At 46.1% G+C, this 22,454-nt stretch overlaps 2 protein-coding genes and 1 pseudogene across 2 annotated transcripts; 1 reads left to right on the forward strand and 2 right to left on the reverse strand.

The window, feature by feature from the left end:
* Positions 1-226: 226 nt before the first annotated feature.
* LOC148223774 (endonuclease domain-containing 1 protein-like) lies at positions 227-6,520 on the reverse strand. Its single transcript, XM_088165974.1, has 3 exons — positions 6,415-6,520; positions 4,050-4,365; positions 227-2,038 (listed from the first exon to the last, which is right to left on the reverse strand). Exons 2-3 carry the CDS (start codon positions 4,329-4,331, stop codon positions 1,487-1,489), a joined length of 834 nt encoding a protein of 277 aa, XP_088022100.1. The 5' UTR covers positions 4,332-4,365; positions 6,415-6,520; the 3' UTR covers positions 227-1,486.
* A 3,423-nt stretch (positions 6,521-9,943) lies between these two features.
* LOC148223775 (uncharacterized) lies at positions 9,944-11,890 on the reverse strand (annotated as a pseudogene).
* A 4,677-nt stretch (positions 11,891-16,567) lies between these two features.
* LOC148223776 (uncharacterized) lies at positions 16,568-17,796 on the forward strand. Its single transcript, XM_088166120.1, is given in 4 exon segments — positions 16,568-16,975; positions 16,977-17,185; positions 17,250-17,472; positions 17,662-17,796. Coding segments are annotated over 4 exon segments (975 nt in total).
* The last annotated feature ends 4,658 nt before the right edge of the window (positions 17,797-22,454 follow it).

Here is a 22,454-nt window from a genome sequence, read left to right on the forward strand (position 1 = left end):
GAGAAAGTCAGGAACCTCCTGAGGTACAGAACAGGTGTCTACAAGGGAAAAATACATAGTGTCTAATGCTGACAGTTATGTGGGTGTTATGGCATCCTCAGATTGCACTTGGACCCCCAATGTCCTGCAAGGATGCTCTGGGCACTGTGATATCACTGGTGGTTGTAGAAATTTCAGAGAGAAGCAACTTGTGGTTTATATAAGACATGACCGTGCAATCCAGCACTGCAGCAAATTACTTTTATTGGAAGCTCTTGAAACAAAATGATGAGGCATACATTGATCTTTTAAAACCATAAAATACATTTCCACAAATCAATTTCCCATTAAGTTGCAGAAAAGCTTCAGAAGCAGAGCAGAGAATGAAGGTATCCAAGGAGTACATCCCAGGAATTTAGCTTTGGCTGCTCTAAGCTTTCTATGTATCTGATGCCAAAGCCTGCCTGTCTGATACAACAGGTGCAGCTCTCAAGGTGCAGTTTCAAAAGCAAGCACACAAAGAAACACAGAATCACTGAATTGTTGGGTTTTGGAGGGACTTCTCAAGATCTTCTAGTCCACACTCCAGGCTCAAGCAGGAGGAGCTAGAGCAGGTTGTCCAGAATCCTTGTTGGGGTTTGGGGATCTGCAGACATGGAGATGTGCAGACAAGATGTCTGGGCAGCCTGAGGTGCCCTGGTCCCACAGCCTTGCTAAGGAGGTGAGGGACAAGTCAGCTGCACACTGTCGGGGACAGCTAAGGAGGAGAGGACTCGTCCCTGAGAGCTCTCTCCTGAGATGGGCAGCAAAGCAAAGCAGCTGGAGGCTGTGCCCACGTCTTTGTGCCTTTGGGCAGAGGAGGAGGTGCCCTGAGGGACAGAGCTGGAAACACAGCAGACAAGGAAGCAGCACAGAAGCTGCACAGGACATTTGTCCCCCTCTGCTCTGCTGTGGTGAGAGCCCAGCTGCAGTGCTGCCTCCAGCTGTGGGGCCCACAGCACGAGAAGGATACAAAGCTGCTGGAGTGGAGTCCAGTGCAGGCCATGAAGGTGCTCTGATGGCTGGAGCACGTCTGCTCTGGAGAGAGGGTGAGAGAGCTGGGGATGTTGAGCCTGGAGAAGACTCCAGAGAGTCCAGTACCTCCAGGATGTCTAAGAGGGCTGGAGAGGGTCTTTGGACAAGGGTATGGAGTGACAGGACAAGAGGGAATGGTTTCACACTGATGGAGGGCAGGGATATTCTAAAGAAGGAAATTCCTGGGAGCAGGCTGTGGTACGAGCAAAAGTTACCCAGAGCTGTTTTGACTGCCCCATCCCTGCAAGCGTTTAAGGCCAGGCTGGGGAGGGCTTGGAATATCCTAGGGTAGTGGAAGGTGCCCCTGCCCTTGGCACGCAAGTCAAAATGAGATGATCTTGAAGGCTTTAATGTCCCATCAAAACCAACCCATTCTGTGATTCTGTGACATGTTGGAAAATCTCCTGAGCCTTTTCCATCAAGGATGTGAGACTTATTTCTGGCCACAGGCATTCTTGAACAGATCAACCCCTTTCATGTCATAGAGCTGGGCCAACCTGTTCTCCAGCTCTGCCAGATCAATGATCTTTACCCTGTTCTGGTTTCTCTCGTTCTTCGCAATGGCTCCCCAAGCCTTAATGGGTTTTTTGCCCTTCAGGCAGCAGGCAGCTGACCAGATGTGGCTGGGTACATTAACCCTCTTATTGGAGATGAAGGTGTTCCCAGGCACAGCACCTGTGATGACATAGGTGGTGTCACAGCCCTGGGTTTTTTCGGGCATTGTTACTTCCTCGTAGTCATGCCAGGTACCCTGGTTGAATACCATATCCTGGGGCACTATGTTGGTGAGGGTGAAGGTAGCCCACTTGCTGTGGTTGCCATTTTGGTGGCCACTGGGACACAAGTGACCACGGTCCAGACCCAGGGCATCTCTGTAGTCTTGGTCAATAGCCTGACTCAGGGCAATATCCGGTGGAGTGATGTTGTACTTTTTTACGATGGAAGCCTCTTCATCCATAGACTTGTCGTAAGTTTCATTGATGAGCTTGACAGGGTAAGAAGAGGAAAAGGTGTCAGTACTAAGCAGGCATGGAATGAAACAGATTACCAAGAAACAGACATCTCTGATTGTTAAAAGCCCATTTTCTGTCATCTCAATGCAGAAAAATGGAGGAATCTGAGAGAAATCATAGACATGCCTTTCCTGTGTGAACACAAATATTTAACTAGAATGCAGGTCAGAATGTGACTGCTCTCATTTTGTCTTTTGACCTTTGTGATTCAGTCTGCAGCCTGTGCTGGGAGCATGGATGGATGCATGAAACAAGGAGCATTTCCCCCTCCTAGGACTGAAAGATGACTTTGGTGAGACACCTTCCCTGACAAATCTGCATCTCTTTCCTCCTGTCTCCACAGCCCACATCTGCCCAGGGCTCTCCATGGACACCCTCATACCACTCTGTGATTCTGTGATTCTGTGATTCTGTGATTCTGTGATTTTATATGTGGTTGCTGCAGGTGTACCCCAGTCCTGGAACACCAGAGGTTGCCTCCTCTAACCCCATACCCAGGCAGATGTGACAGGAAATTAGTCCTGGAGCTGAGGATTCCCTGGGAGGGCTGCAGTTTGTTCAAGGATGAACGTATTTTCTCAGTAAGCCAAAAGATCTCCATGTAAATGGAATCCGTTCCAGCAGTGCTAAGAATGTGTCTGAGAGCTGATCTGGGCCAGGGAGCATTTTCTGCAGCATCACTGAAAAGAAGTTACAAATGATCAGCCTCTGAGAGGATCCTGTAATCCCAAAAGACTCCTGGCGAAACTGCTAGTACTCCAAAAAGGCCTCTGGAGAAAGTTAACAAAATCAAAGATTTTCCAGGTACCCTGTGTCTATTGTGTAGGAAGAGAAGACCAGTAATGGGATTGGAGCATTCTGGCCTGGCCAATGCAGGGGGTTTGTATTGAGATGATCTTTAAGGTTCCTACCAATACAAATCACTCTCCGATTCTACAAAATGACAGAAGTTTTTATGCCTCGCTAACTTGGAGGCTGCAGTGGTGCAAGAGGAGAATAATTGCTCATGTTCACGTGAGTAAGAATTGTGAACCATTATTTTTTTCATCACTCCAACAGGTTGCTAGTCATCTGTAGGGAAGCATATTTAGCCTTCTTCTGGAACTGGACATTATGATCTTCCACTTTTCACACAAAATTCTCCCCCTACTCTGCCCATGAAAAGGTCCTGAATTTATTGCCTTTCTATTCTACAATTGGCCTGGACTGTGTTCCTGCAGGTCTGAAGGACATTTGTGAGGGCTCCATAGCTTTTGAGTTTTGTCTGTCTGCTGGATCCTTCTGGATCAAGCCTGAGCCAAAGGTGCTCAGGGGTCACTGCCCATGCATGGAGATCACACCCTTCTGACTGGAGAGACACTGATGCTCCTCACCTTTCACTGCCTGAAACATCACTATAGAAATCTCTCCACAGTTAAGCTGACCCTCTCATCTCCTGTGCCTCTTCCCCCAAAGCTTTGTCCCTGGGCCATCTCACCCCTTCTGAGTTTCTCCTCACTTCTCTCACACCCCTCACCAAGCATGTTTGACTCTTCACTGGGAGCAGATGAGCTCTGTCAGTGGTGCAGAACAACTCAGGGCAAAGTGAGGAACAGATCCCAACAGGACAGTTGGCCCCTCAAGTTTAGCCTCCCTTGGGTGCCTTTTCCCCATCACTTGGTCCCCCACCACAGCAGGACATAGGGAGGGGAATCATTTGACTTAGTAATGTAATGCAAATTAATCTGATTTGCTGTTGCTGTCAGGTGAAGGCAGAAAACTGGGCAACTCTGGAATATGATTCATCTCATCCTCCTGCTGATGTCTCAGATGCATCAGAGGAACCATGTGGTGCAGGTGTTTGAAGTAAAAGAATTAAATTCCCATGCAGTGTGTAAATTTTCATGTGTGCAGTGGGGTGGTAGGAAGTAGAAGTGGTAATATAAATGCTGCAGCTCATCTCTGAGTGAGTGCAGTGTGATGTGCTGTAAGAGAGACACTCACCTGGGGCTCAACAAACCATGAGTTATATCTGTCTCCAGGTCCACGCTCGTATTTGTAAGCAGAGTACACTGGAATTCTCCTGTTTCTGTCATACAGGGTGGCAAAGCGATATTTGTTTGCATAGACCTGGCAGATCCGGGCTGCGTTCGTTGGACGCAGGACATCATTTGGGGGGGTCTGTGCATAGAAAAACTGAGGACAACGTGTAAAGGACTTCACCACCTCGCTGTGTCCCAGCCAGAGGCAGCTCGCCAACATCTGCAGCAGCAGCAGCCCCAGCATCGTGGGAGGATTTCAGTGAAGGGCTCTTGCTCCCCTGCAAGGCAAATGAAGAGGGACACTCAGCTGGGAGAGAGCTGGGCATGGCCTGGAGGCTTTTTGTGCAGGGGGACAGAACTGGCAGAGGAGGGGATTATGAGAGACCAGGAAAGGAGTAATTTCTGTCCTCCTGGAGATGGAAAAATCATGAGGGCAATAAGAGTGAAATCTAAACCAGGGTTTAGGTGCCCAGAGGAGAAGGCAGCAGTGGGAGAAGTCAGCCTGGGTGAGGAAGGAGACAAATCCTCCACGAGTGTAATCATCTCTCACTGCAAATTATCTTGCAAGTGAGGCACAGCCCTTGGACAAGGTCACCTTTTCCCACCTCCCTCCTGCTCTGAGCACCTCCCCACAGCAGACACCTGCAGCTGGGCATGGACTCTGCTCAGCCCCCTGCAATGCTGAGCTGGGCTTGAATCTCATGGGGCATTGGGCAGGGAAAGAACAGCACTGCTGCACTTCCTACATGTCTCTGGCCCCATCCAGGTTCACACAGACACAGCTCCTCCTGTCACACCCAATCCTGAACCCAAATGATGCACTTGGGGCCCTGCCTCTCAGCTGACATTGGGCAAGGGGTGTCCTGCTGCTCACCCTGCATTTCCACATTATCCAACCCCAGACTCTGAACTTGCAGACACGTGGAGAGAGAAAATGAAGAGGCCAAGCAGATGGTAGCAGCAAGCACGAGGGATAACACCTCTGTCTTATCACACAATGCCTGCTGCAATGCAAGCACTGAAGGGAGGGGGGCAGCTCTTCCTGTGGGTGCTTGGGATTCCTGCTGATGCCCATCTTCAGCTGTGATGATGGATTTTCCTGTACAGTCAAAGGCACCATTGCAGGAATTTCTCACACAGCCAGCTGTCCCATTTTGTCTTTCTCAGTACTGATGTGATTCTCAGCAGTCAGTAAGATCATTCCTTTATGAGAAAACTGCTGAAAATCTCCCTGGGATGCTGGCAACCAAGCAAGGGGCTTTGTGTCCTTTCAGAGGCAGCACAGGTTTGGGATAGCAGGGATGCTTCCATTTGCATGGACAGACACTCAGTGGAGTAATTTCTTATCATCAGGATTTGGAATAAGGCAGGTAGGACAGGCAGGTCAAAGGGTTCCTGGGAGAGAAAGCTGCCACAGCCTCTAAAGCACAAAGCCCACCTTTGGCTGGGAAGGGTCTGAGCTGAAGGCTGCTGAAGGCTTGACAAGTCACCTTGCACATTTGCTCTTTTCTTATTCTTCTCCCTGACCCTCATATCTCCATTTCTATTGCATTCAGGATGTTGAGCTACACACAGACCTACTCTGACCCAAGATATCTTGTCCTATTTCTCTTTTCAACCCCTGCACCAGGAACGTGGTGACCCATGAGCTGGAAACTGAGAACATGACCCACAGGCAGTGACTTCTTACAGTATTCTGCAGATCACGGCCCTATTTGCCCAAATCAAGCTGAGAAGTGACTGAGAAGTCCTTTAGGGTTACCCACACAATGAGATTAAAATTTATCTAACTAACTTCAAATCTAACTTAATATATACATAGATAAAAACTTTCAATGACAAAGAGCAGCTCAGAATTCTGATTGCAGCCCCAAAGTGGTAGAGGATTCTCAAATGCCTCTGCTGCAGTCTCAGATTGGCTGCTTTTATATGATTTCCAAGTAGACAGAGTTGTTGGATTTCCCAAACAGGACCTAGAGTGAATTTTCCAGTACGGTCATCTGTGTTTGTCCAAAGGCCTCATGCAAGGTCATGGGTGGAGTTCTGCTGCTCAATAAACTAACCCTCTTTCTTATTCAACACTTGCATATTCATTTTCAGGTTAGCTGGCTTCAGTTTCTTTCCCAAATCCCTCCTTCTCTCCTTGCCCTCCTGATTGACAGAGAATACTAAAGTGCTGCAACATTCAGTGCATGGATCAGCTCTGATTGGTCCTTGGAGTTCAGCAACTCCAGCCTAGGCCTTTTCTATAGATATTTTTTTTTTTGCAAAGCTCAGGAAAACCTTTGTATATTTTAATGAATGGTGAGGAAGGAGCAGGAGCGTACCTTGAAGCAGAGTCTCAGAACAGGCAGCTGAACCGTTCCTTCAGTCTTCTCCCTGGAGAAAGAACTGTTTGAATCCTCAGGAGTGCCACTGCAATATATACCCACTCATAGATTGGCCCCTTCTTATAAAAAGGAAACTCCACAGAAATGAGAAGTTTTTTTTGGTTTTTTTTAATTTTATTTAGGGGGCTTGGTTAATACCCACCATGAAATAGGTTGACAGTTGCTTGTAATAGTTTCCTCAGAATTTCTCTGAAATTTGCTGACTTGCAGCATGGTATGTCACGATCAGTTAACACGGTCTGGTAACTTCCTTGATCATTTCATCAATGCCACCAGCTGCTGCTGCTGCTGCTGCTGCTCCAGCACCTACATGTGTTTCTGTTCCCAACACTACATCTCTGGTGACATGAGATGGACTGGCCTGTCTCTGAGTACACTCAGATAGTCACAGGCTGCTCTTCTGCAGCCTCACATAACATCATTCCCATGGCCAGGCAACAAATACTCTCTTACCTGATGGCCATGGCTTTGTAACAGCTTCATCCCAGCCGTCTGGGGAGGAGAAGGCTCTGGGGATACCTCAGAGCACCTGCCAGGACTTTAGGAGCCTCCAGGAGAGCTGCAGCGAGACTTTGGACAAGGGTATGGACTTGTTAGATCTGCTGGATTCAGAGTTAATTTTCTTGACACTGGCAGGTGTGAGGCTGTGTTTTGGGAGTTCTGTTATACAGAAAGTTGACAACACAGAGATATTTTTGTTATTGCTGAGCAGAGCTTTCACAGAACCCAGGTCATTTCTGCTTTTTGTACTTCTGCCAGCAGGCTGGGGGTACTTGGGAGGTTGGGAGGAGACACAGTCAGGACAGCTGACCCTAACTGACCAGAGGGATATTCCAGGCCATATGACATCATGCTAAGAATATAAAGTGAGGGGAAGAAGGAAGAAGGAGGGGATATTTGGAGTGGTGAGTTTTGTCTTCCCATGTTATGTGGGATGGGGCCTTGCTCACCTGGAGGTGCTGAGCACGTTTCTGTGCATGGGAAATGGGCAAAGAATTCCTTGAATGTGCTTTGTTTGTGTGCACAGCTTTTGCTTTCCCAGTTAAGCTGTCTTTATCTCCACCCACGAGTGTTCCAGATTTTATCCTTCCAGTTCTCTCCCTGATCCCGGTGTCTGGGGAGTGAAGGAGTGGCTGTGGTAGCGTGGCTGCTGGCTGGGGTTAAACCAGGACATTAAGACAAGGTGAAGCAGCTTGAACTGGACTGAATGTAGGTATAGATTGGATATTAGGAAGGTATTTGGTACAGTGGGGGCGTTGAAGCCCCAGCACAGGTTGCCCACAGAAGCTGAGACTGCCTCATTCCTGGAAGTGTCCATGGCCCCGCTGGCTGGGGCTTGGAACAATTTGGCATAGTGGAAGGTGTCCCTGTCCATGCGAGGGCATGGAACTAGCTGGTCATTAAGGTCCTTTCCAATCCAAAATCTTCTGTGGTTCAATGATCATTCATTTATTCAAACTAAACTGGACTCATTTCCTTCCATTTCCAAAAGTCCAGGAATAACAGAATGGTTGTTACAACCAGAAGTATCCAGAAAAGTGTGTTAGACTGAAACTTTTCTACAAAAAACTGGTTGAGTCATGTGTTTCCTTTTGTCTCTGTTAACCTGGGACTAATGCTTTAAGCAAAGTCTGGTTTAGCGAGAATGAGGGAGAAGGCCAAGAAGAAGCAGATCTTACAGAGTTGGGGCAAATTTCTCCTTCTGATGAGGCCCTGCTGACATAACAAAGAAGGGCCCATCCCTGGTCTCATCATTAGAAGGGTCCATAAAGCATCAGACACCCTGAGAGTGTCCCCCAATTCCACAGAGCTGCATGACACAGGGTAAACCCCTGCCAGGGGAAAAGTGGGGCAATCTCACTAGAGCCTGGAGACACAGAACCCATTGAACTCTTCATTGCACTGGCCCGCACCCCTTAAGGATCAAGACTGAGGACATAAAAATTTCAGATCTCATTGCTGGAGCCATGGGGATATCTTGTAAGAGCTGTTGGCACCCTGGCCCACTTTGTCCATGCCCATTCACAGGAGAATAACTGGTGTCTGAAGGTGATACTTGTGTGGGTGTTATGGCATCCTCAGATTGCACTTGGACCCCCAATGTCCTGCAAGGATGCTCTGGGCACTGTGACATCACTGGTGGTTGTAGAAATTTCAGTGAGAAGCAACTTGTGGTTTATAGAAGACATGACCCTGCAATCCAGCACTGCAGCAAATTACTTTTAATGTAAGCGCTTGCAAACTAAATGATGTGGCACACATTGATCTTTTACATCCATTCAATATATTTCCCCAAATCAATTTCCCATTAAGTTGCAGAAAAGCTTCAGAAGCAGAGCAGAGAATGAAGGTATCCAAGGAGTACATCCCAGGAATTTAGCTTTGGCTGCTCTAAGCTTTCTATGTATCTGATGCCAAAGCCTGCCTGTCTGATACAACAGGTGCAGCTCTCAAGGTGCAGTTTCAAAAGCAAGCACACAAAAGCATGTCCCAGGATCACAGAATCACTGAATTGTTGGGTTTTGGAGGGACTTCTCAAGATCTTCTAGTCCACACTCCAGGCTCAAGCAGGATGAGCTAGAGCAGGTTGTCCAGAATCCTTGTTGGGGTTTGGGGATCTGCAGACATGGAGATGTGCAGACAAGATGTCTGGGCAGCCTGAGGTGCCCTGGTCCCACAGCCTTGCTAAGGAGGTGAGGGACAAGTCAGCTGCACACTGTCAGGGGACAGCTAAGGAGGACTGGACTCGTCCCTGAGAGCTCTCTCCTGAGATGGGCAGCAAAGCAAAGCAGCTGGAGGCTGTGCCCACGTCTTTGTGCCTTTGGGCAGAGGAGGAGGTGCCCTGAGGGACAGAGCTGGAAACACAGCAGACAAGGAAGCAGCACAGAAGCTGCACAGGACATTTGTCCCCCTCTGCTCTGCTGTGGTGAGAGCCCAGCTGCAGTGCTGCCTCCAGCTGTGGGGCCCACAGCACGAGAAGGATACAAAGCTGCTGGAGTGGAGTCCAGTGCAGGCCATGAAGGTGCTCTGATGGCTGGAGCACGTCTGCTCTGGAGAGAGGGTGAGAGAGCTGGGGATGTTGAGCCTGGAGAAGACTCCAGAGAGTCCAGTACCTCCAGGATGTCTAAGAGGGCTGGAGAGGGTCTTTGGACAAGGGTATGGAGTGACAGGACAAGAGGGAATGGCTTCACACTGATGGAGGGTAGGGATATTCTAAAGAAGGAAATTCCTGGGATCAGGCTGTGGTACGAGCAAAAGTTACCCAGAACTGTTTTGACTGCCCCATCCCTGCAAGCGTTTAAGGCCAGGCTGGGGAGGACTTGGAACAACCTGGAGTAGTGGAAGGTGTCTCTGCCCCTGGCATGCAAGTCAAAATGAGATGATCTTGAAGGCTTTAATATCCCATCAAAACCAACCCATTCGGTGATTGAGTGACATGTGGGGAAATCTCCTGAGCCTTTTCCATTCAAGGATGTGAGGCTTATTTCTGGGTACAGGCATTCTTCAACACAGTAATCGTTTATACCCAAAGAGGTCAGTCAGCCTATCCTTCAGCTGCCCCTGCTTGATTTTCTCCATCTTGTTCTTGTCATTCTCAACAGTGGCACCCCAAGCCCTTGTGGGATTTGCACCCACCAGGCAGCAGGCAGCTGACCAGATGTGGCTGGGTACATTAATCCTCCCATTGGTGACCTTGGTGTTCCCAGGCACAGCACCCATGATGACACAGGTTTTCTACAGCCCTTTGTCCTTACAGGCATTGTTCTAGACTCAGAGGTGCTCCACTGGCCAGTGTTGAGTGTGCTGTCCCGGGGCACTATGTTGGTGAGGGTGAAGGTTGCTGTCTTGATCTCTCTACTATTCAGATGGCCATTGGGGCACAAATGGCCAGCGTCCAAATCACTCATTTGGTCGTAGTCATCAAGCATAGACTGGCTCTCTTTGATTTGCTCTAAGATGAATTGGTGTTGATTTATGAGGATCGAATCTTTTTCCATCTCTCTAAGTTTATTGTCACTTATCCGCTGGACAGGGAAAGAGAAAGAGATGTTAGAATGGAGAATGGGATTAATGCACAAAATTTCCCTGGAACAGAGGTCTCAGATTGTCAAAATCCCATTTATGTCATCACAATGTGGGAAAATGGAAGAATCTCGGAGAAATCATAGACATGCCTCCCTGCATCAACACAAATATTTAACAAGAATGCAGCTCAGAATGCGAGTGCTCTCATTTTGTCTTATGACCTTTGTGACCCAGCCTGCAGCCTGTGCTGGGAGCATGGATGGATGCATGAGACAAGGAGCATTTCCCTCTTCTAGGATTGAAAAGTGACTTTTGTGAGACACCTTCCCTGACAAATCTGCTTCTCTTTCCTCCTGTCTCCAAAGCCCAAATCTGCCCAACGGGTGTCCCTGGATACCCTCACACCACACTGAGATTCTGTGATTCTGTGATTTTATGTGTGGTTGCTGCAGGTGTACCCCATTCCTGGAACTCTGGAACACCAGAGGTTGCCTCCTCTAACCCCATACTCAGGGAGATGTGATAGGAAATCAGTCCTGGAGTTGAGGTTGCCCTGGGAGGGCGGCAGGTTTGTTCAAGGATGAACATATTTTTTCAGTAAGCCAAAAGATCTTAATATAAATGGAATCTGTTCCAGCAGTGCTAAGAATGTGTCTGAGAGCATTTTCTGCACCAGGGAGCATTTTCTGCAGCATCACTCAAAAGTAGTTACAAATGATCAACCTCTGAAAGGGCTCTGTAAGCTCAATAGAGTCCTGGGGAAGTTAACAAAATCAAAGATATTTTTGGTGGCCTCAGTCGAAGATCCAGGAGGAAAATGCCAAGTTGAATAGGACTTGGAGCATGATAGTCTAGTGGCAAGTGGCCTGGCCCATGCAGGGTGTTGCACTGAGATGATCTTTAATGTTCCTTCCAGCACAAACCATTCTATGATTCTTCAAATAACGAGACAGTAGAGGCTGCAGTGGTGCAAGACCAGAATTGTTGCTCAAGTTCCTATGGGTCATAAGATGAAAAGATTATTTTTTCATAATTTTAACAGTTTTTTGTTTGTCGTTAGGGAAGCATATTTAGCCTTCTTCTGCAGTAGGGCACGTGGGTTCCTTCTCTGGCTCAGCTACCCCCAAAAGCCATTCTGCCACTCTGTCCTTTGCAATGACAGGAATTGCCTCTTTTTCTCTTCAGCAATGTGCCTGGCCTTTTCGACTGAAGTTTGTCTGAAAGACATTTGTGAGGACTCTACAGCATTGGAGTTCTGTCTGTCTGCTGGATCCTTCTGGACCAAGCCTGAGCCAAAGGCGCTCAGGGGCCTCTGCCCATGCATGGAGATCACACCCTTCTGACTGGGGTGATGCTGATGCTCCTCACTTTTCACTGCCTGAAACATCACGCCAGAAATACTTCCACAGTTAAGCTGACCCTATCATCTCCTGTGCCTCTTCCCCCAAGGCTTTGTCCCTGGGCCATCTCATCCCCTTCTGAGTTTCTCCTCACTTCTCTCACACCCCTCACCAAACCTGTTTGACTCTTCACTGGGAGCAGTTCAGCTTTGTCAAGGGTGCAGAACAGCGCAGGGCAATGTGGGGATCAGATCCCAGCAGGACAGTTGGTCCCTGAAGTTTGGCCTCCCTTGGGTGCCTTTTCCCATCACTTGATTCCCCACCACAGCTGGACACAGTGAAGGGAATCATTTCACTTTGTCATGTAACACAAAGTAATCTGATGCTCTCATCCCATCAGGGGCTGTGTCAGTATCTGATGCCAGGAGCAAAAATGCATCCAAGCTGAGGCCCAGGATTGCAGGAGCTGTCCAGCAAAAGGGGTGAGAGTGATGTGCTCACTTTGTTCTCCTACAAAGCCAAATCTTCTCCCGGGTCTCTGTGCAGCCCAGCTGGCTCCAGGCAGGGCTCTTGCTGCTCTGCCCATGGCAACTGGAGGCAGCGGGAGCTCAAGTCCATGGTGCTCCCAGGCAGTGCCCCGTGTCTGTGCTGGCATCTGCTTCCCTGTGCTCAGGTGTGCAGAGCCTCCAGAGCTGCTGCTGGGGAAAGGGCCGGGTTTGCCCACACCACTGAAGTACCTCTGGAGCTTGTTGCTCCACACACTGATGAGGAGGGAGATGAGCTTTCAGGAGAGCACTCAGAACCATGACCGGTGCACACCAGAGCTTTGAGCAGAACCCAAAAACATTTTGGAAAGCAGTGATTCGAGAAAAGGCAGCAAAAACCGTATTGTCCTCCCCAGAGTCTGAGCAGAGTATTTAGTGGAGCTGGAAATCCAGATCTCTTACTCTGAGCACAACACAGTATGAATGGCAATTCTGGTACCACAGCTCGCTTCTATGTAGAAATTTTCTGTCTCTGGATGCTGCTGTATTGAACTCTGTAAATTCTCTAGGGCCCCTCCACCCACTGCTCTGCCTGTAAGTGCAAAGTTTTCTGCACCTAAGCTGCAGTTTGCACATGTGAAGGAAAGAAACTTTGGATTTAATGGGTGCCCTTAAGGATTCTGTGATGTGTCTGTCAGCTGTTTGGGTACTTGTTTTAAATCTGCCTGCAGTGAAATCTGCCAGATGAACAGATAACACACAAAACACATTCTACAACATATTAATGCAGGAAATCACAACATCTTAAACATGTACATTTATTAGTCTTGCACTTTCTACACAGTGTTTTCTCTCCTTCAAAGAGGAGGAATGAGAGCTAGTTCAAACTTATGTTTACTCTGCCAATAAGAAAGAGAATTTGCCTTGACAGTAAAATTTAAGAATTTCTTCTTTTTCTTCACATTTTGTCATTCTGAAGTACTAAATCCTTTTCTATCATGTGTGTACGGAGGAGGGGATAATGACTTGAATGACACCACATCAGGAAAAAATCATCCATGAAGCTTAGAATTAATACTTAAAACTGTGTGGAAAACTGTAGTACAATGTGAGAAGTACATTTTGTAAAATGTAAGCATGGTAGGACACAGAGATGGATCCTGGAGGTCTGTGTGCTGTTTGTGCTTCTCTTTTCTTGCATAAACTTAGGCAAGCTTCTTTTCATTTTCCTGCTTCATTTCTCCTGTCAGACATCTATGTCTATCACTTGCTGATGGTAAAACACTTCAAAATCTTGAATGAGTATTATCGTGGATTCTTTAAGCTTACTCCAAATCCATTTTTTCCTCACTTATATCTTTCTAAAGACAAGAAATTGAATTTTAAAAAATTTATTTCTGTGGTATAACTGGTATTGTGCAGCTTCTAAATATCAGATTTAACTGGTACTTTCTGCTGTCTGAGCATCCAGAGAGCAGCTCCAAATCCAGAATCCTGTTGGGTACATTGTGTCAATAATTCTCTCGGGGACATGGTCTGTCAAGCAGTGTTTCCTTCTTCATGGTAATCAGCAGCCAGGAGTTTCCAACACTCCTGATGTGACAGACGTTCACAGGCTGATCTTCCACACAAATCAGGCAGAGCCTGGAGCACTGTGTGGGGGTGGCTGCCCTGAGTGATGCTGGAAACTCAGTTTGTATTCCTCAAAAGCACTGCCAGGGTATCAATGTTGTCTGCAGGATCTTCGGGTGTGGGGAAAAGTGCTTGGCAGCAGCATTCCTGAACACCTCCTCACCTGACTCTCAGCAGTCCTTGGCTGATATTCCTGTGCCAAAGTGCTGTTGCCCAAAAGCATTTTGTTGCTCAACAACATTTTACCCTGATACACAAAGTGAGAAACTCAGTGCCGGAAGTGTAACAAGAAACTAATGAAGATTCACAACAGATAAGTAGTTCCTCAGAAATCTGAGGTGTAAGCTCACAATATAACCTTATAAATGTTGCCTAACAGGAAAGTTTGGCTTCTGGATGGTCCAAGGGAGCTTTGCTCAGCAGTCCTCACAAGCAGAGGCCAGAAGATGCCACTGTCTTGATTCTCTTGTTTCCTTCTCTTTTGGGACAGCACATGGCAACATGTTCAGTCCACAGAATGGGAACTCTTGGTGTTACTGAAAAAGGACCAAGCAAGTTCCATGATCCAACCCACTTTGCAGTCAAGTGGCTTTAGGTTTCCTCACAGCTCCCTGCAAAAACAATTTTTCCATTGTGGCTAAAATCCCTGTCACACACTGGAGCCCAGAGCTGTTCCCAAAGATGGACAGACACTGAGCAAACTGCAAAATTACCCTCCCATGTCAGTGCAGCTGCACCTTCCCAGGGAGCAGAGATGCTTCCCACTGCACCGTGGGCATGGACCAGCTCTGGGCTCAGCAAAGGGCTCTATCCCTATTCCCCATTCACAGCAGGCTCAGCAGAAAACAGAGGCAATCCCAGATGACAAGTGCCAAGGCTGGGCCAATGAATAATGTTGATAATGCCTCTGTGAGAATATATTTAAGAAGAGTATCAAAACAAAGCAGGGTGTGTGGTTTCAATTCCAATCAGAAAAGAGGAGGAGGTGAGAACATGTGAGGGAAGCAACATGGAGACACCCGTGTCAGTGGAGACAGAGGTGGAGGAACTGTTCCAGGCACTGGAGCCATGATTCCACTGCAGGTCATGGTGAGACCATGGCGTAAGGGTCGGTCTGAAGTTTCCCTCATTTTTGCCTCACGACCGTAGCAAGAAGACCCCAAGGACCCCCACCCAGGATGACTCCGGAAAATGGGTTACTGGCCTGACTGAGGTGGATGCTTGCCAAGTGACTGTGTGCACCTGTGTTGTGCTCACTGCACTGTCCTGTCCTGGTACCATCTGAAGCCTGCATGTACTGCACGTAACCACCTGTCACTCAGAGCACCTCACAATGGTCCATAAATCTTCCCACTTCTTGGCCAGAAGCCACTCGCTTTGGAGAAGGACTATAAAAGAGCCATCCTCTGGAGAAGACCCTTGGGATTCCCCCATGGATGAAGACCCATCCATTGGCTGGCCCACGAAGACGTCAATCTCATTTGTTGGTAGCTTTTTCCCCATTCCTCTCTTTCTCTCTCCTGTATCTCTTCCCTCTATTGCAATTGAGGTGTTGGCATTTAATAAACATGCATTGCTGTGAATAAACTGATTTGTCCTGCGCTGCTTCCTGTTTGCACCTCTGAGATCATATGAACCATCACGATCTCCACCCTGTGTTGGCGGATCATGACATTAAATTGGCATCGTGGACAGGATTTTCTGGCAGAAAGATGTGATGCAAGGTTTTCTGTAGTGGGGAAAGGACATCTTGCTCCGGCCAAACCTAGCTGGCCACCTTGAAAGGGTGAGCCTGTCTAGAAAGCAAGGGGGGCCATTCAGATTTCCTGCAAAATACAGACATCTTGGTGGAAAGCATCCCCATGCTCTCTTGTCAGAATTTCACAAAAGATCTCTTAGTGCAAAAGGCGGGACACTGCTGTTGTTATTGTTTGTCACTTTTGTGTGAAAATTGATTACTTGGTGTAGTGAAGAGGCAAATCGATGTTTTGTAACTAAGGAGCGCCTCCCAAGTTGCTCTGGTCTCTTCACCCGCACAGGGAAGTGAAGAGGGGCACACAGAGAAAGTTGTTTTGCTCTGTGTGTGTGTAACTTAAGCAATAGACCTCCCTGTTGTGTTTTTTACTTATCCCTTCACAAAATGACTGAAAATTCCAGTGCAACAGATAAAACTGCATTTTATGCTTTAATAGCTAAATATAGTGCCAGACCGTCCCAAGGTAGGGAGGAATGGGCAAACAATAATTGTTTTAATGTAGAAAATGTGATTGATAGAAGAAGTTCTTTGCAACACGAATAAAAGATCAAACTAGGCAAAAATAAAACCGTACTCTGCTTAGTTTTGGGAGCTTGTCTTGTAACTGCCATAGAAACTCTCTCTAAGCGAGGAAGTGAGGAAAATATAGTCATAGATTCCCTGCAAAATCTCGTTCAAATTTTGCAAAAACAATTAGTTCAAGAAAGGAATGAGATGAAAACCATTTGTTACAAGCTGCCCTAAGAGAAGAATGTGCCCAAAATTCAAAGCAGGTTGAAACACTAACAGAAAGAGAGGAGAAGGAAATTGTTCATATTAATCAAATCTATCACCAAAAGGAGTTAACTTTAATGAAGGATTATGGGGAACACTGCTGCCCAAAATTGAGACCTGTGAGTAAAACACAATACAGTTATCTTGGTCCTGAAGATTTTGACCCACACATAGCTACAAAAGAAATCCCATATTCTGCTACTGAATTGGCTAAACTGAAAAAGGAATATGGGCGACTCCCTCATGAGACAGAGACTGGATATGTATTTCGAGTGTCTCTTACTGGGGGAGATCAAATTCAATTATCAGAAAGAGAAGCTGGTGGGTATTGGGGACATGGGGTTTTCTTAACAACAGGAGATAGAAACTACCCATGGTTCTTTACCCAGCATGCAGCTTTTTGGGCCGAGAGGCTTAACCCCATAGAAAGGGGAGATCCTGGAACTTTAGTTGGTACCCCGGACCAACTTTTGGAAAACATTCACAAAAGCTGCAAGCTTGCAAATGATGCATGAGAGAAAATTGAATACTAACTATGAATCACCTATGCAATTACCTGTAATGCCTGAAATCATGACCCCTTTAATTCGTGGTCTCCCAGAAACACTCAAATCTACCGCAATTCTCCTTCAAAAAACTATGGCATCCATGACACCTGTAGATAGATTGGATAGAGTCCTTGGGCACTCGGGAGACTGATCTGATTCCATGGACTTTTTCCCTCCCTCTGAAACCCTTTCTAGACGGGCTCCAGAGTCTCCTTGACAATAACCATAAAATTTTGACATGGAGCAAAGTTGCAGAAGAGCTGATGAATTACAGCAGGAAATATGGACCTATAAAAGTTCCAGAGGAAAAATTAGAGAAAACTAAAGGTGTTAGACACATTGTTTCTCCTAGTGATAAACCAGAAAAGGGGAAACAGACCTCTAACTGCCAGTATTGGTGGTCGTTAGGGCTAAAGAAACAAGTTCCTAAAGATGTAATGGATGGCTTACCACTTGACAAGTTGATAAAAATTGTATTGAATTGGCATTGCCCCAAGTCTATTGCACCTAACTCCCCTACTGTCCAGCCTAGTGCACCCCCTCCTCCACTGGTTGTGGCCAGTGAGCTAAATAGAACCCCTCCACAGGTTCTGGGCAGTGAGCCAAAGCAATCTCCTCCACAGGTTCTGGGAGCCAAAGTTTTCTCCTTCTCAACTTTTGGGAGTGGAACCAAAACAGCTTCAGAAGCAGGGAAACTAGAAACTCCATCTCTCATGGGTGAGCAGAGGGACGAGGAGGAGAAACTGGTTATTTATTAGAGCTCTCACCAGAAATCCTGATACTGGGGACCTCCTGATAACAGCAATAGTTGGTCCTAAAAGGGCACCTGTTACCTTTGTGGTTGACACTGGAGCCCAAATTTCTGCATTAACAAGAAAAGCTGCCCAGGAATGTGGAATTGTTCCAACAAGGACACAATGCTTTGTTCTCACTGCATTAGGAACCACAGAAGCTATGGATATAGCCCTGATAAAAGTCTTACTTCCTGGAGAGGAGAATTTGTTACTTATTAAAATTGTAATTGGAGATATTCCAAATGATTTATTAGGAATGGATGTCCTTGCTGGGAGACAGTGGGAAGACGAAGAGGGTCGCCTTTGGTCTTTTGGCACACCACATCTTAATATTAGACTGCTCCAAGCTGCACCTTTTTTAGCATACAGCAAAATTACTAATGTAAAACAATACTCTCTTCCCACTGGTGCCAAGGAAGGAATCAAATTGGTTATTCAGGATTTGTGAGATCAGGGCATAATAATTGACACTCATTCTCCTTTTAACTCTCCGGTATGGCCAGTCCGTAAACCTAACGGAAAGTGGAGGCTGACAGTAGACCCTCTCACAGCAGCTGTCCCAAATTTAGCTGAATTGATCATTTCAATTCAGGAAAAGGCTCATTCAATTATGGCAACTATAGATGTCAAAGACATGTTTTTTTATGATACCCGTACAGACAGAGGACATGGACTGTTTTGCCTTCACCTGGGAAGGACAGCAATACACTTTCACTAGGCTTCCTCAAGGATATAAACACTCCCCCACTTTGGCCCACCATGCTTTAGCACAAGAATTAGAAAAGATATCCAAACCTGACAATGTAGCTGTCTATCAATACATTGATGATATTCTGGTGGGAGGGGATGAAATTCAAGTAGTGGGGGATATCCAACAAAAAATAATTTCCGATTTGGAAAGCCTTGATTTACAAATTCCCCCAGAGAAAATTCAGAAACCTCAGGAGGTGAAGTTTTTGGGAATTTGGTGGAAAGGAGGTATGACATGTATTCCACCTGACACTCTAACCTCTTTAGATCAAATTAAAATGCCTGAATCCAGGAAAGAGCTCCAACAGGCTCTATGTCTGTTGGTGTTCTGGAGAAAACACATTCCAGATTTTTCAATAATTGCCAGGCCCCTTTATGATGTGCTGAGGAAAGGGATAAAATGGGATTGGACTCCTTCTCAGGAGGAAGCACTGCAATTGTTGATTTTTGAAGCAACTGCACATCAAGCTCTGGGCCCTATTTATCCCACAGATCCTTTCCAGGTAGAATGGGGATTTGCCACCTCGGGATTGTCAGTACACATATGACTGGCAACAGGGCCCAGAAGGCCTTACAAGGCCTGTTGGATTTTATTCCTGTTGTTTTAAAGATGCTGAAAAAAGATACACTACCTGGGGAAAAGGACTGTCTGTTGTTATCTTAGCTCTTATAGAAGTGGAGAAAATTACACGACAACAACCAATTGTACTGAGAGGCCCTTTCAAAGTTATTAAAGCAGTTACCAGCGGGACCCCTCCCCCTGACAGGGTAGCCCAAAGATCCTCGGTCACGAAGTGGTATGCCCAGATCGAACATTACTGTAACATCTTTTCAGTAACAGAAGGAGCTGTAAAAGCTCTGGCAATACAAGAAACTGAAAGCTTGGCTAGCATCCATGACAAACCTGCCTCAGTAATTAAAGTGGCCCCTCCTTTTTCTCCTGAACAATCAGCAAATTCTTGGTTCACTGGTGCTTCTGCCAAACAAGAGGGAAAGGTGTGGAAATACAGGGCAGTAGCTCTCCATTTGGTGAACAAATTATTACTGAGGGAGAAGGCAGTGCTCAGGTTGGTGAACTGATTGCTGTTTGGAGTGTTTTCCAGCGTGAGACACAGAATACCGCTCTTGTTTGCATCTATACTGACTCCTATGCTGTGTTTAAAGGATGTACAGAGTGGCTTCCTTTCTGGAAGCAAAATTATTGGGAAGTTAACAGAATTCCAGTATGGCAAAAGGAAAGGTGGCAAGAGATTCTAAATAGAGCAAGTCATGGGAATTTTGCCGTAGGTTGGGTTGCTTCTCGCCAGACAGATGCAAATCCAGTTGGTGAATGGAACAATACAGTTGATGAGTTAGCAAGACTAAGTCCCCTGAAAAAGGAACAAATTATAGAGGACTGGGAGCACCTGTTAGAATGGCTGCATATAAAAAGACAACATACAGGTGCAAAAGATTTATACAAATAAGCTTTTGCCCTTGGCTGGCCTGTCACTAGGGAAATGTGTAAAACATGCATATCAGCTTGTGGTCAATGCCACAGACAATTAGAAAGGCATCCTTTGGAAGACGACCTTTTGCACTTAAGAAAGGGTAAAGGCTTATGGGATGTGTGGCAGGTAGATGATATCGGTCCCTTTGAGAAGTCAGGTGGTAAACATTTCTTGCTGGTGGGACTGGAGATAATATTGGGGTTAGTTCATGCTGAAGCTTTTAATAGAGCTACAGGAGATAATACTGTTAAGGCATTGCAAGGGTGGTTTGGAACTTTCCCAAAACCACAGGAAATTCAATCTGATAATGGGTCTCACATTACTGCTAAAGTAGTAGAGGATTGGGCAAAGGAGGAAGGACTTAAATGGACTTTTCACACCCCCTATTACCCCCAAGCTAACGGAATTGTAGAAAGAACCAATGGTCTCCTAAAGTGACTCCTTAAACCACATGAGGGAAGTTAGGATCTTCAATTATGGCAAGCTGTAAAAGGTATAAATGACAGATGGGAGGTAAATGGGTGTCCCAAAATAACTTTTTTTTGTCCAAAAGCCCCTAGCATCATGCCTGCACTCCAGGGACCAGATGATCCTAAAAATCCAGCCCATTCCCCTGGGCAACCTGTCTTAGTAAATCTCTCTACTGTAGGAGAAGTACCACTAGTGCTAAAAACCCCTCTGAATAAATATGCATGGGTAGCCACCAATGCTTTGGGCAAGAAGCATGGGATAAGTACCTGTTGGATCGTTCCATCATTTTGATCTCCTGCCTCTTGGTGGCAGACTCTGTTGTGTTTACTTTTCACAGAAGAACACCAAGGGACATGAAGACCAGTTAAACCATGATAAACTTTTTGATACTTCTCTGTATCCTACCACAACACCATGGTCTGAAGCTACCATCAGGTATACCAGTGCTCTAGGACCCTACCCCAGAGATCGTCACCCAAACCTTGTGACCGTAGTGCTGCACAATTCTGAGGTATACCGTTCAAGTGACTGGGGTTGGGACAAAAAGGATTGGGCTAGGGTACTAACGGGAATAACTGGTGAAGAAATTAAGGTAGGATGCAGAAAAGTAAAAAAAATCCCTTCACGAGAAAACTACCACCATTGCAATTGATGGGAATTTTTTAGAATCAGATATAACTAGTAGCTTGCACCCCAATATTATGGCGAGTCTCTGCCCCACAACAGTATGAACATGTGAAAAACAAGTCCCTCTTATACCATGTTGTTGCCAGAAAAAGGTTGGTAACTATGCCTTGGACTCCAACACCAACAATGTCGAAATTACAAAGCTTTGTGTGGACAAACTTACCGACTGTTGGCATAACTTTAACCAGACCAACCTATGTAACATGCTATTGGCAGAATGACACAGCAGATGAGTCCGGCTTGAAAGGTTTAACCTATAGGTTCAAAATAAACGCTGTAGAAAAACCCACACTGACTGCAGTAATGACACACCATGGTGTAAGTACTCCCCTAGTGTTGGATGACAAAAGCAAGGTTTTTCTTCCTTTCATGGTAACACAAGGTGATGATGTCGTAATAACCTGTAAATTAATTGCTGAGTCCCTCATCGAACCTGCATACAGTTATGGCATAGGACCTCATGGCCCTGTTTTATACTGTAAAATTCAAAATCAGGATTGTTGGCTAAACTGCTGTACAATTTTCCCATAAAATCATGTGTAGTAAAAACAATACAAAATACTTGGGAGAACTTGATGTTCATGTTGCAACACCTACCACCCAACCCCCGGTTATGCTGAGTCTGAGAATTTTTGAAACTGGACCATAGGTAATCAGAAAAACTGGCCAACAACAAATATTGTTTAATCTGGTATGGTCTCTTCAACAAATCAAATTGTCGATGCAATATAATGTCTCAGAAGTTCAGCCAGCTTGTTCACCTTTTTTGCAAACTTCTTTTGAGGGATGGACAACCTGGTTGCGAAAATGGAATGCTTCCAAGAAACGAATGACAAGAGACATAACCGGTGTTGTGGGAACAGGATTGGGAATTTTGAATAACATCGATTCAGAAGTACTAACGAATAAATTGACTACTACAGCTGGAGATGTAACCAAATTACACAGCCCCTGCAATCATCCTTAGCAGCTTTGGGAACCCAACAGTGGTTGTTATCAAACATATTGCCAAGTTGGGAAAAGGTAAATGTAAATGACCACAAATTGATAATCGATGCACTTGGTGTTACACAAAATAACATCTCTCTGGCTCTCAGCTGTATCCAGGTCCAGTTGTGGATGCAGTCGGTTGCTGCCTCAATTATAAGAGAAGGTGAGGAAGGCACTTTTCCTACTGAAATTCAAAATATAGTCTGGGACTATATTTTGAAAGAGAATTCCAAT

This window comes from Sturnus vulgaris, chromosome 5 (assembly GCF_052056855.1).
Source record: "Sturnus vulgaris isolate bStuVul1 chromosome 5, bStuVul1.hap1, whole genome shotgun sequence".
Taxonomy (NCBI): Eukaryota; Metazoa; Chordata; class Aves; order Passeriformes; family Sturnidae; genus Sturnus; species Sturnus vulgaris.

Bases quoted from the DNA above. Each gene is read 5' to 3' on its own strand.
- LOC148223774 (XM_088165974.1), bottom strand. From the start codon at position 4,331: ATGCTGGGGCTGCTGCTGCTGCAGATGTTGGCGAGCTGCCTCTGGCTG. The intron at 2,039-4,049 runs GTGAGTGTCTCT...TACCCTGTCAAG, and splicing joins CATGGTTTGTTGAGCCCCAG to CTCATCAATGAAACTTACGA.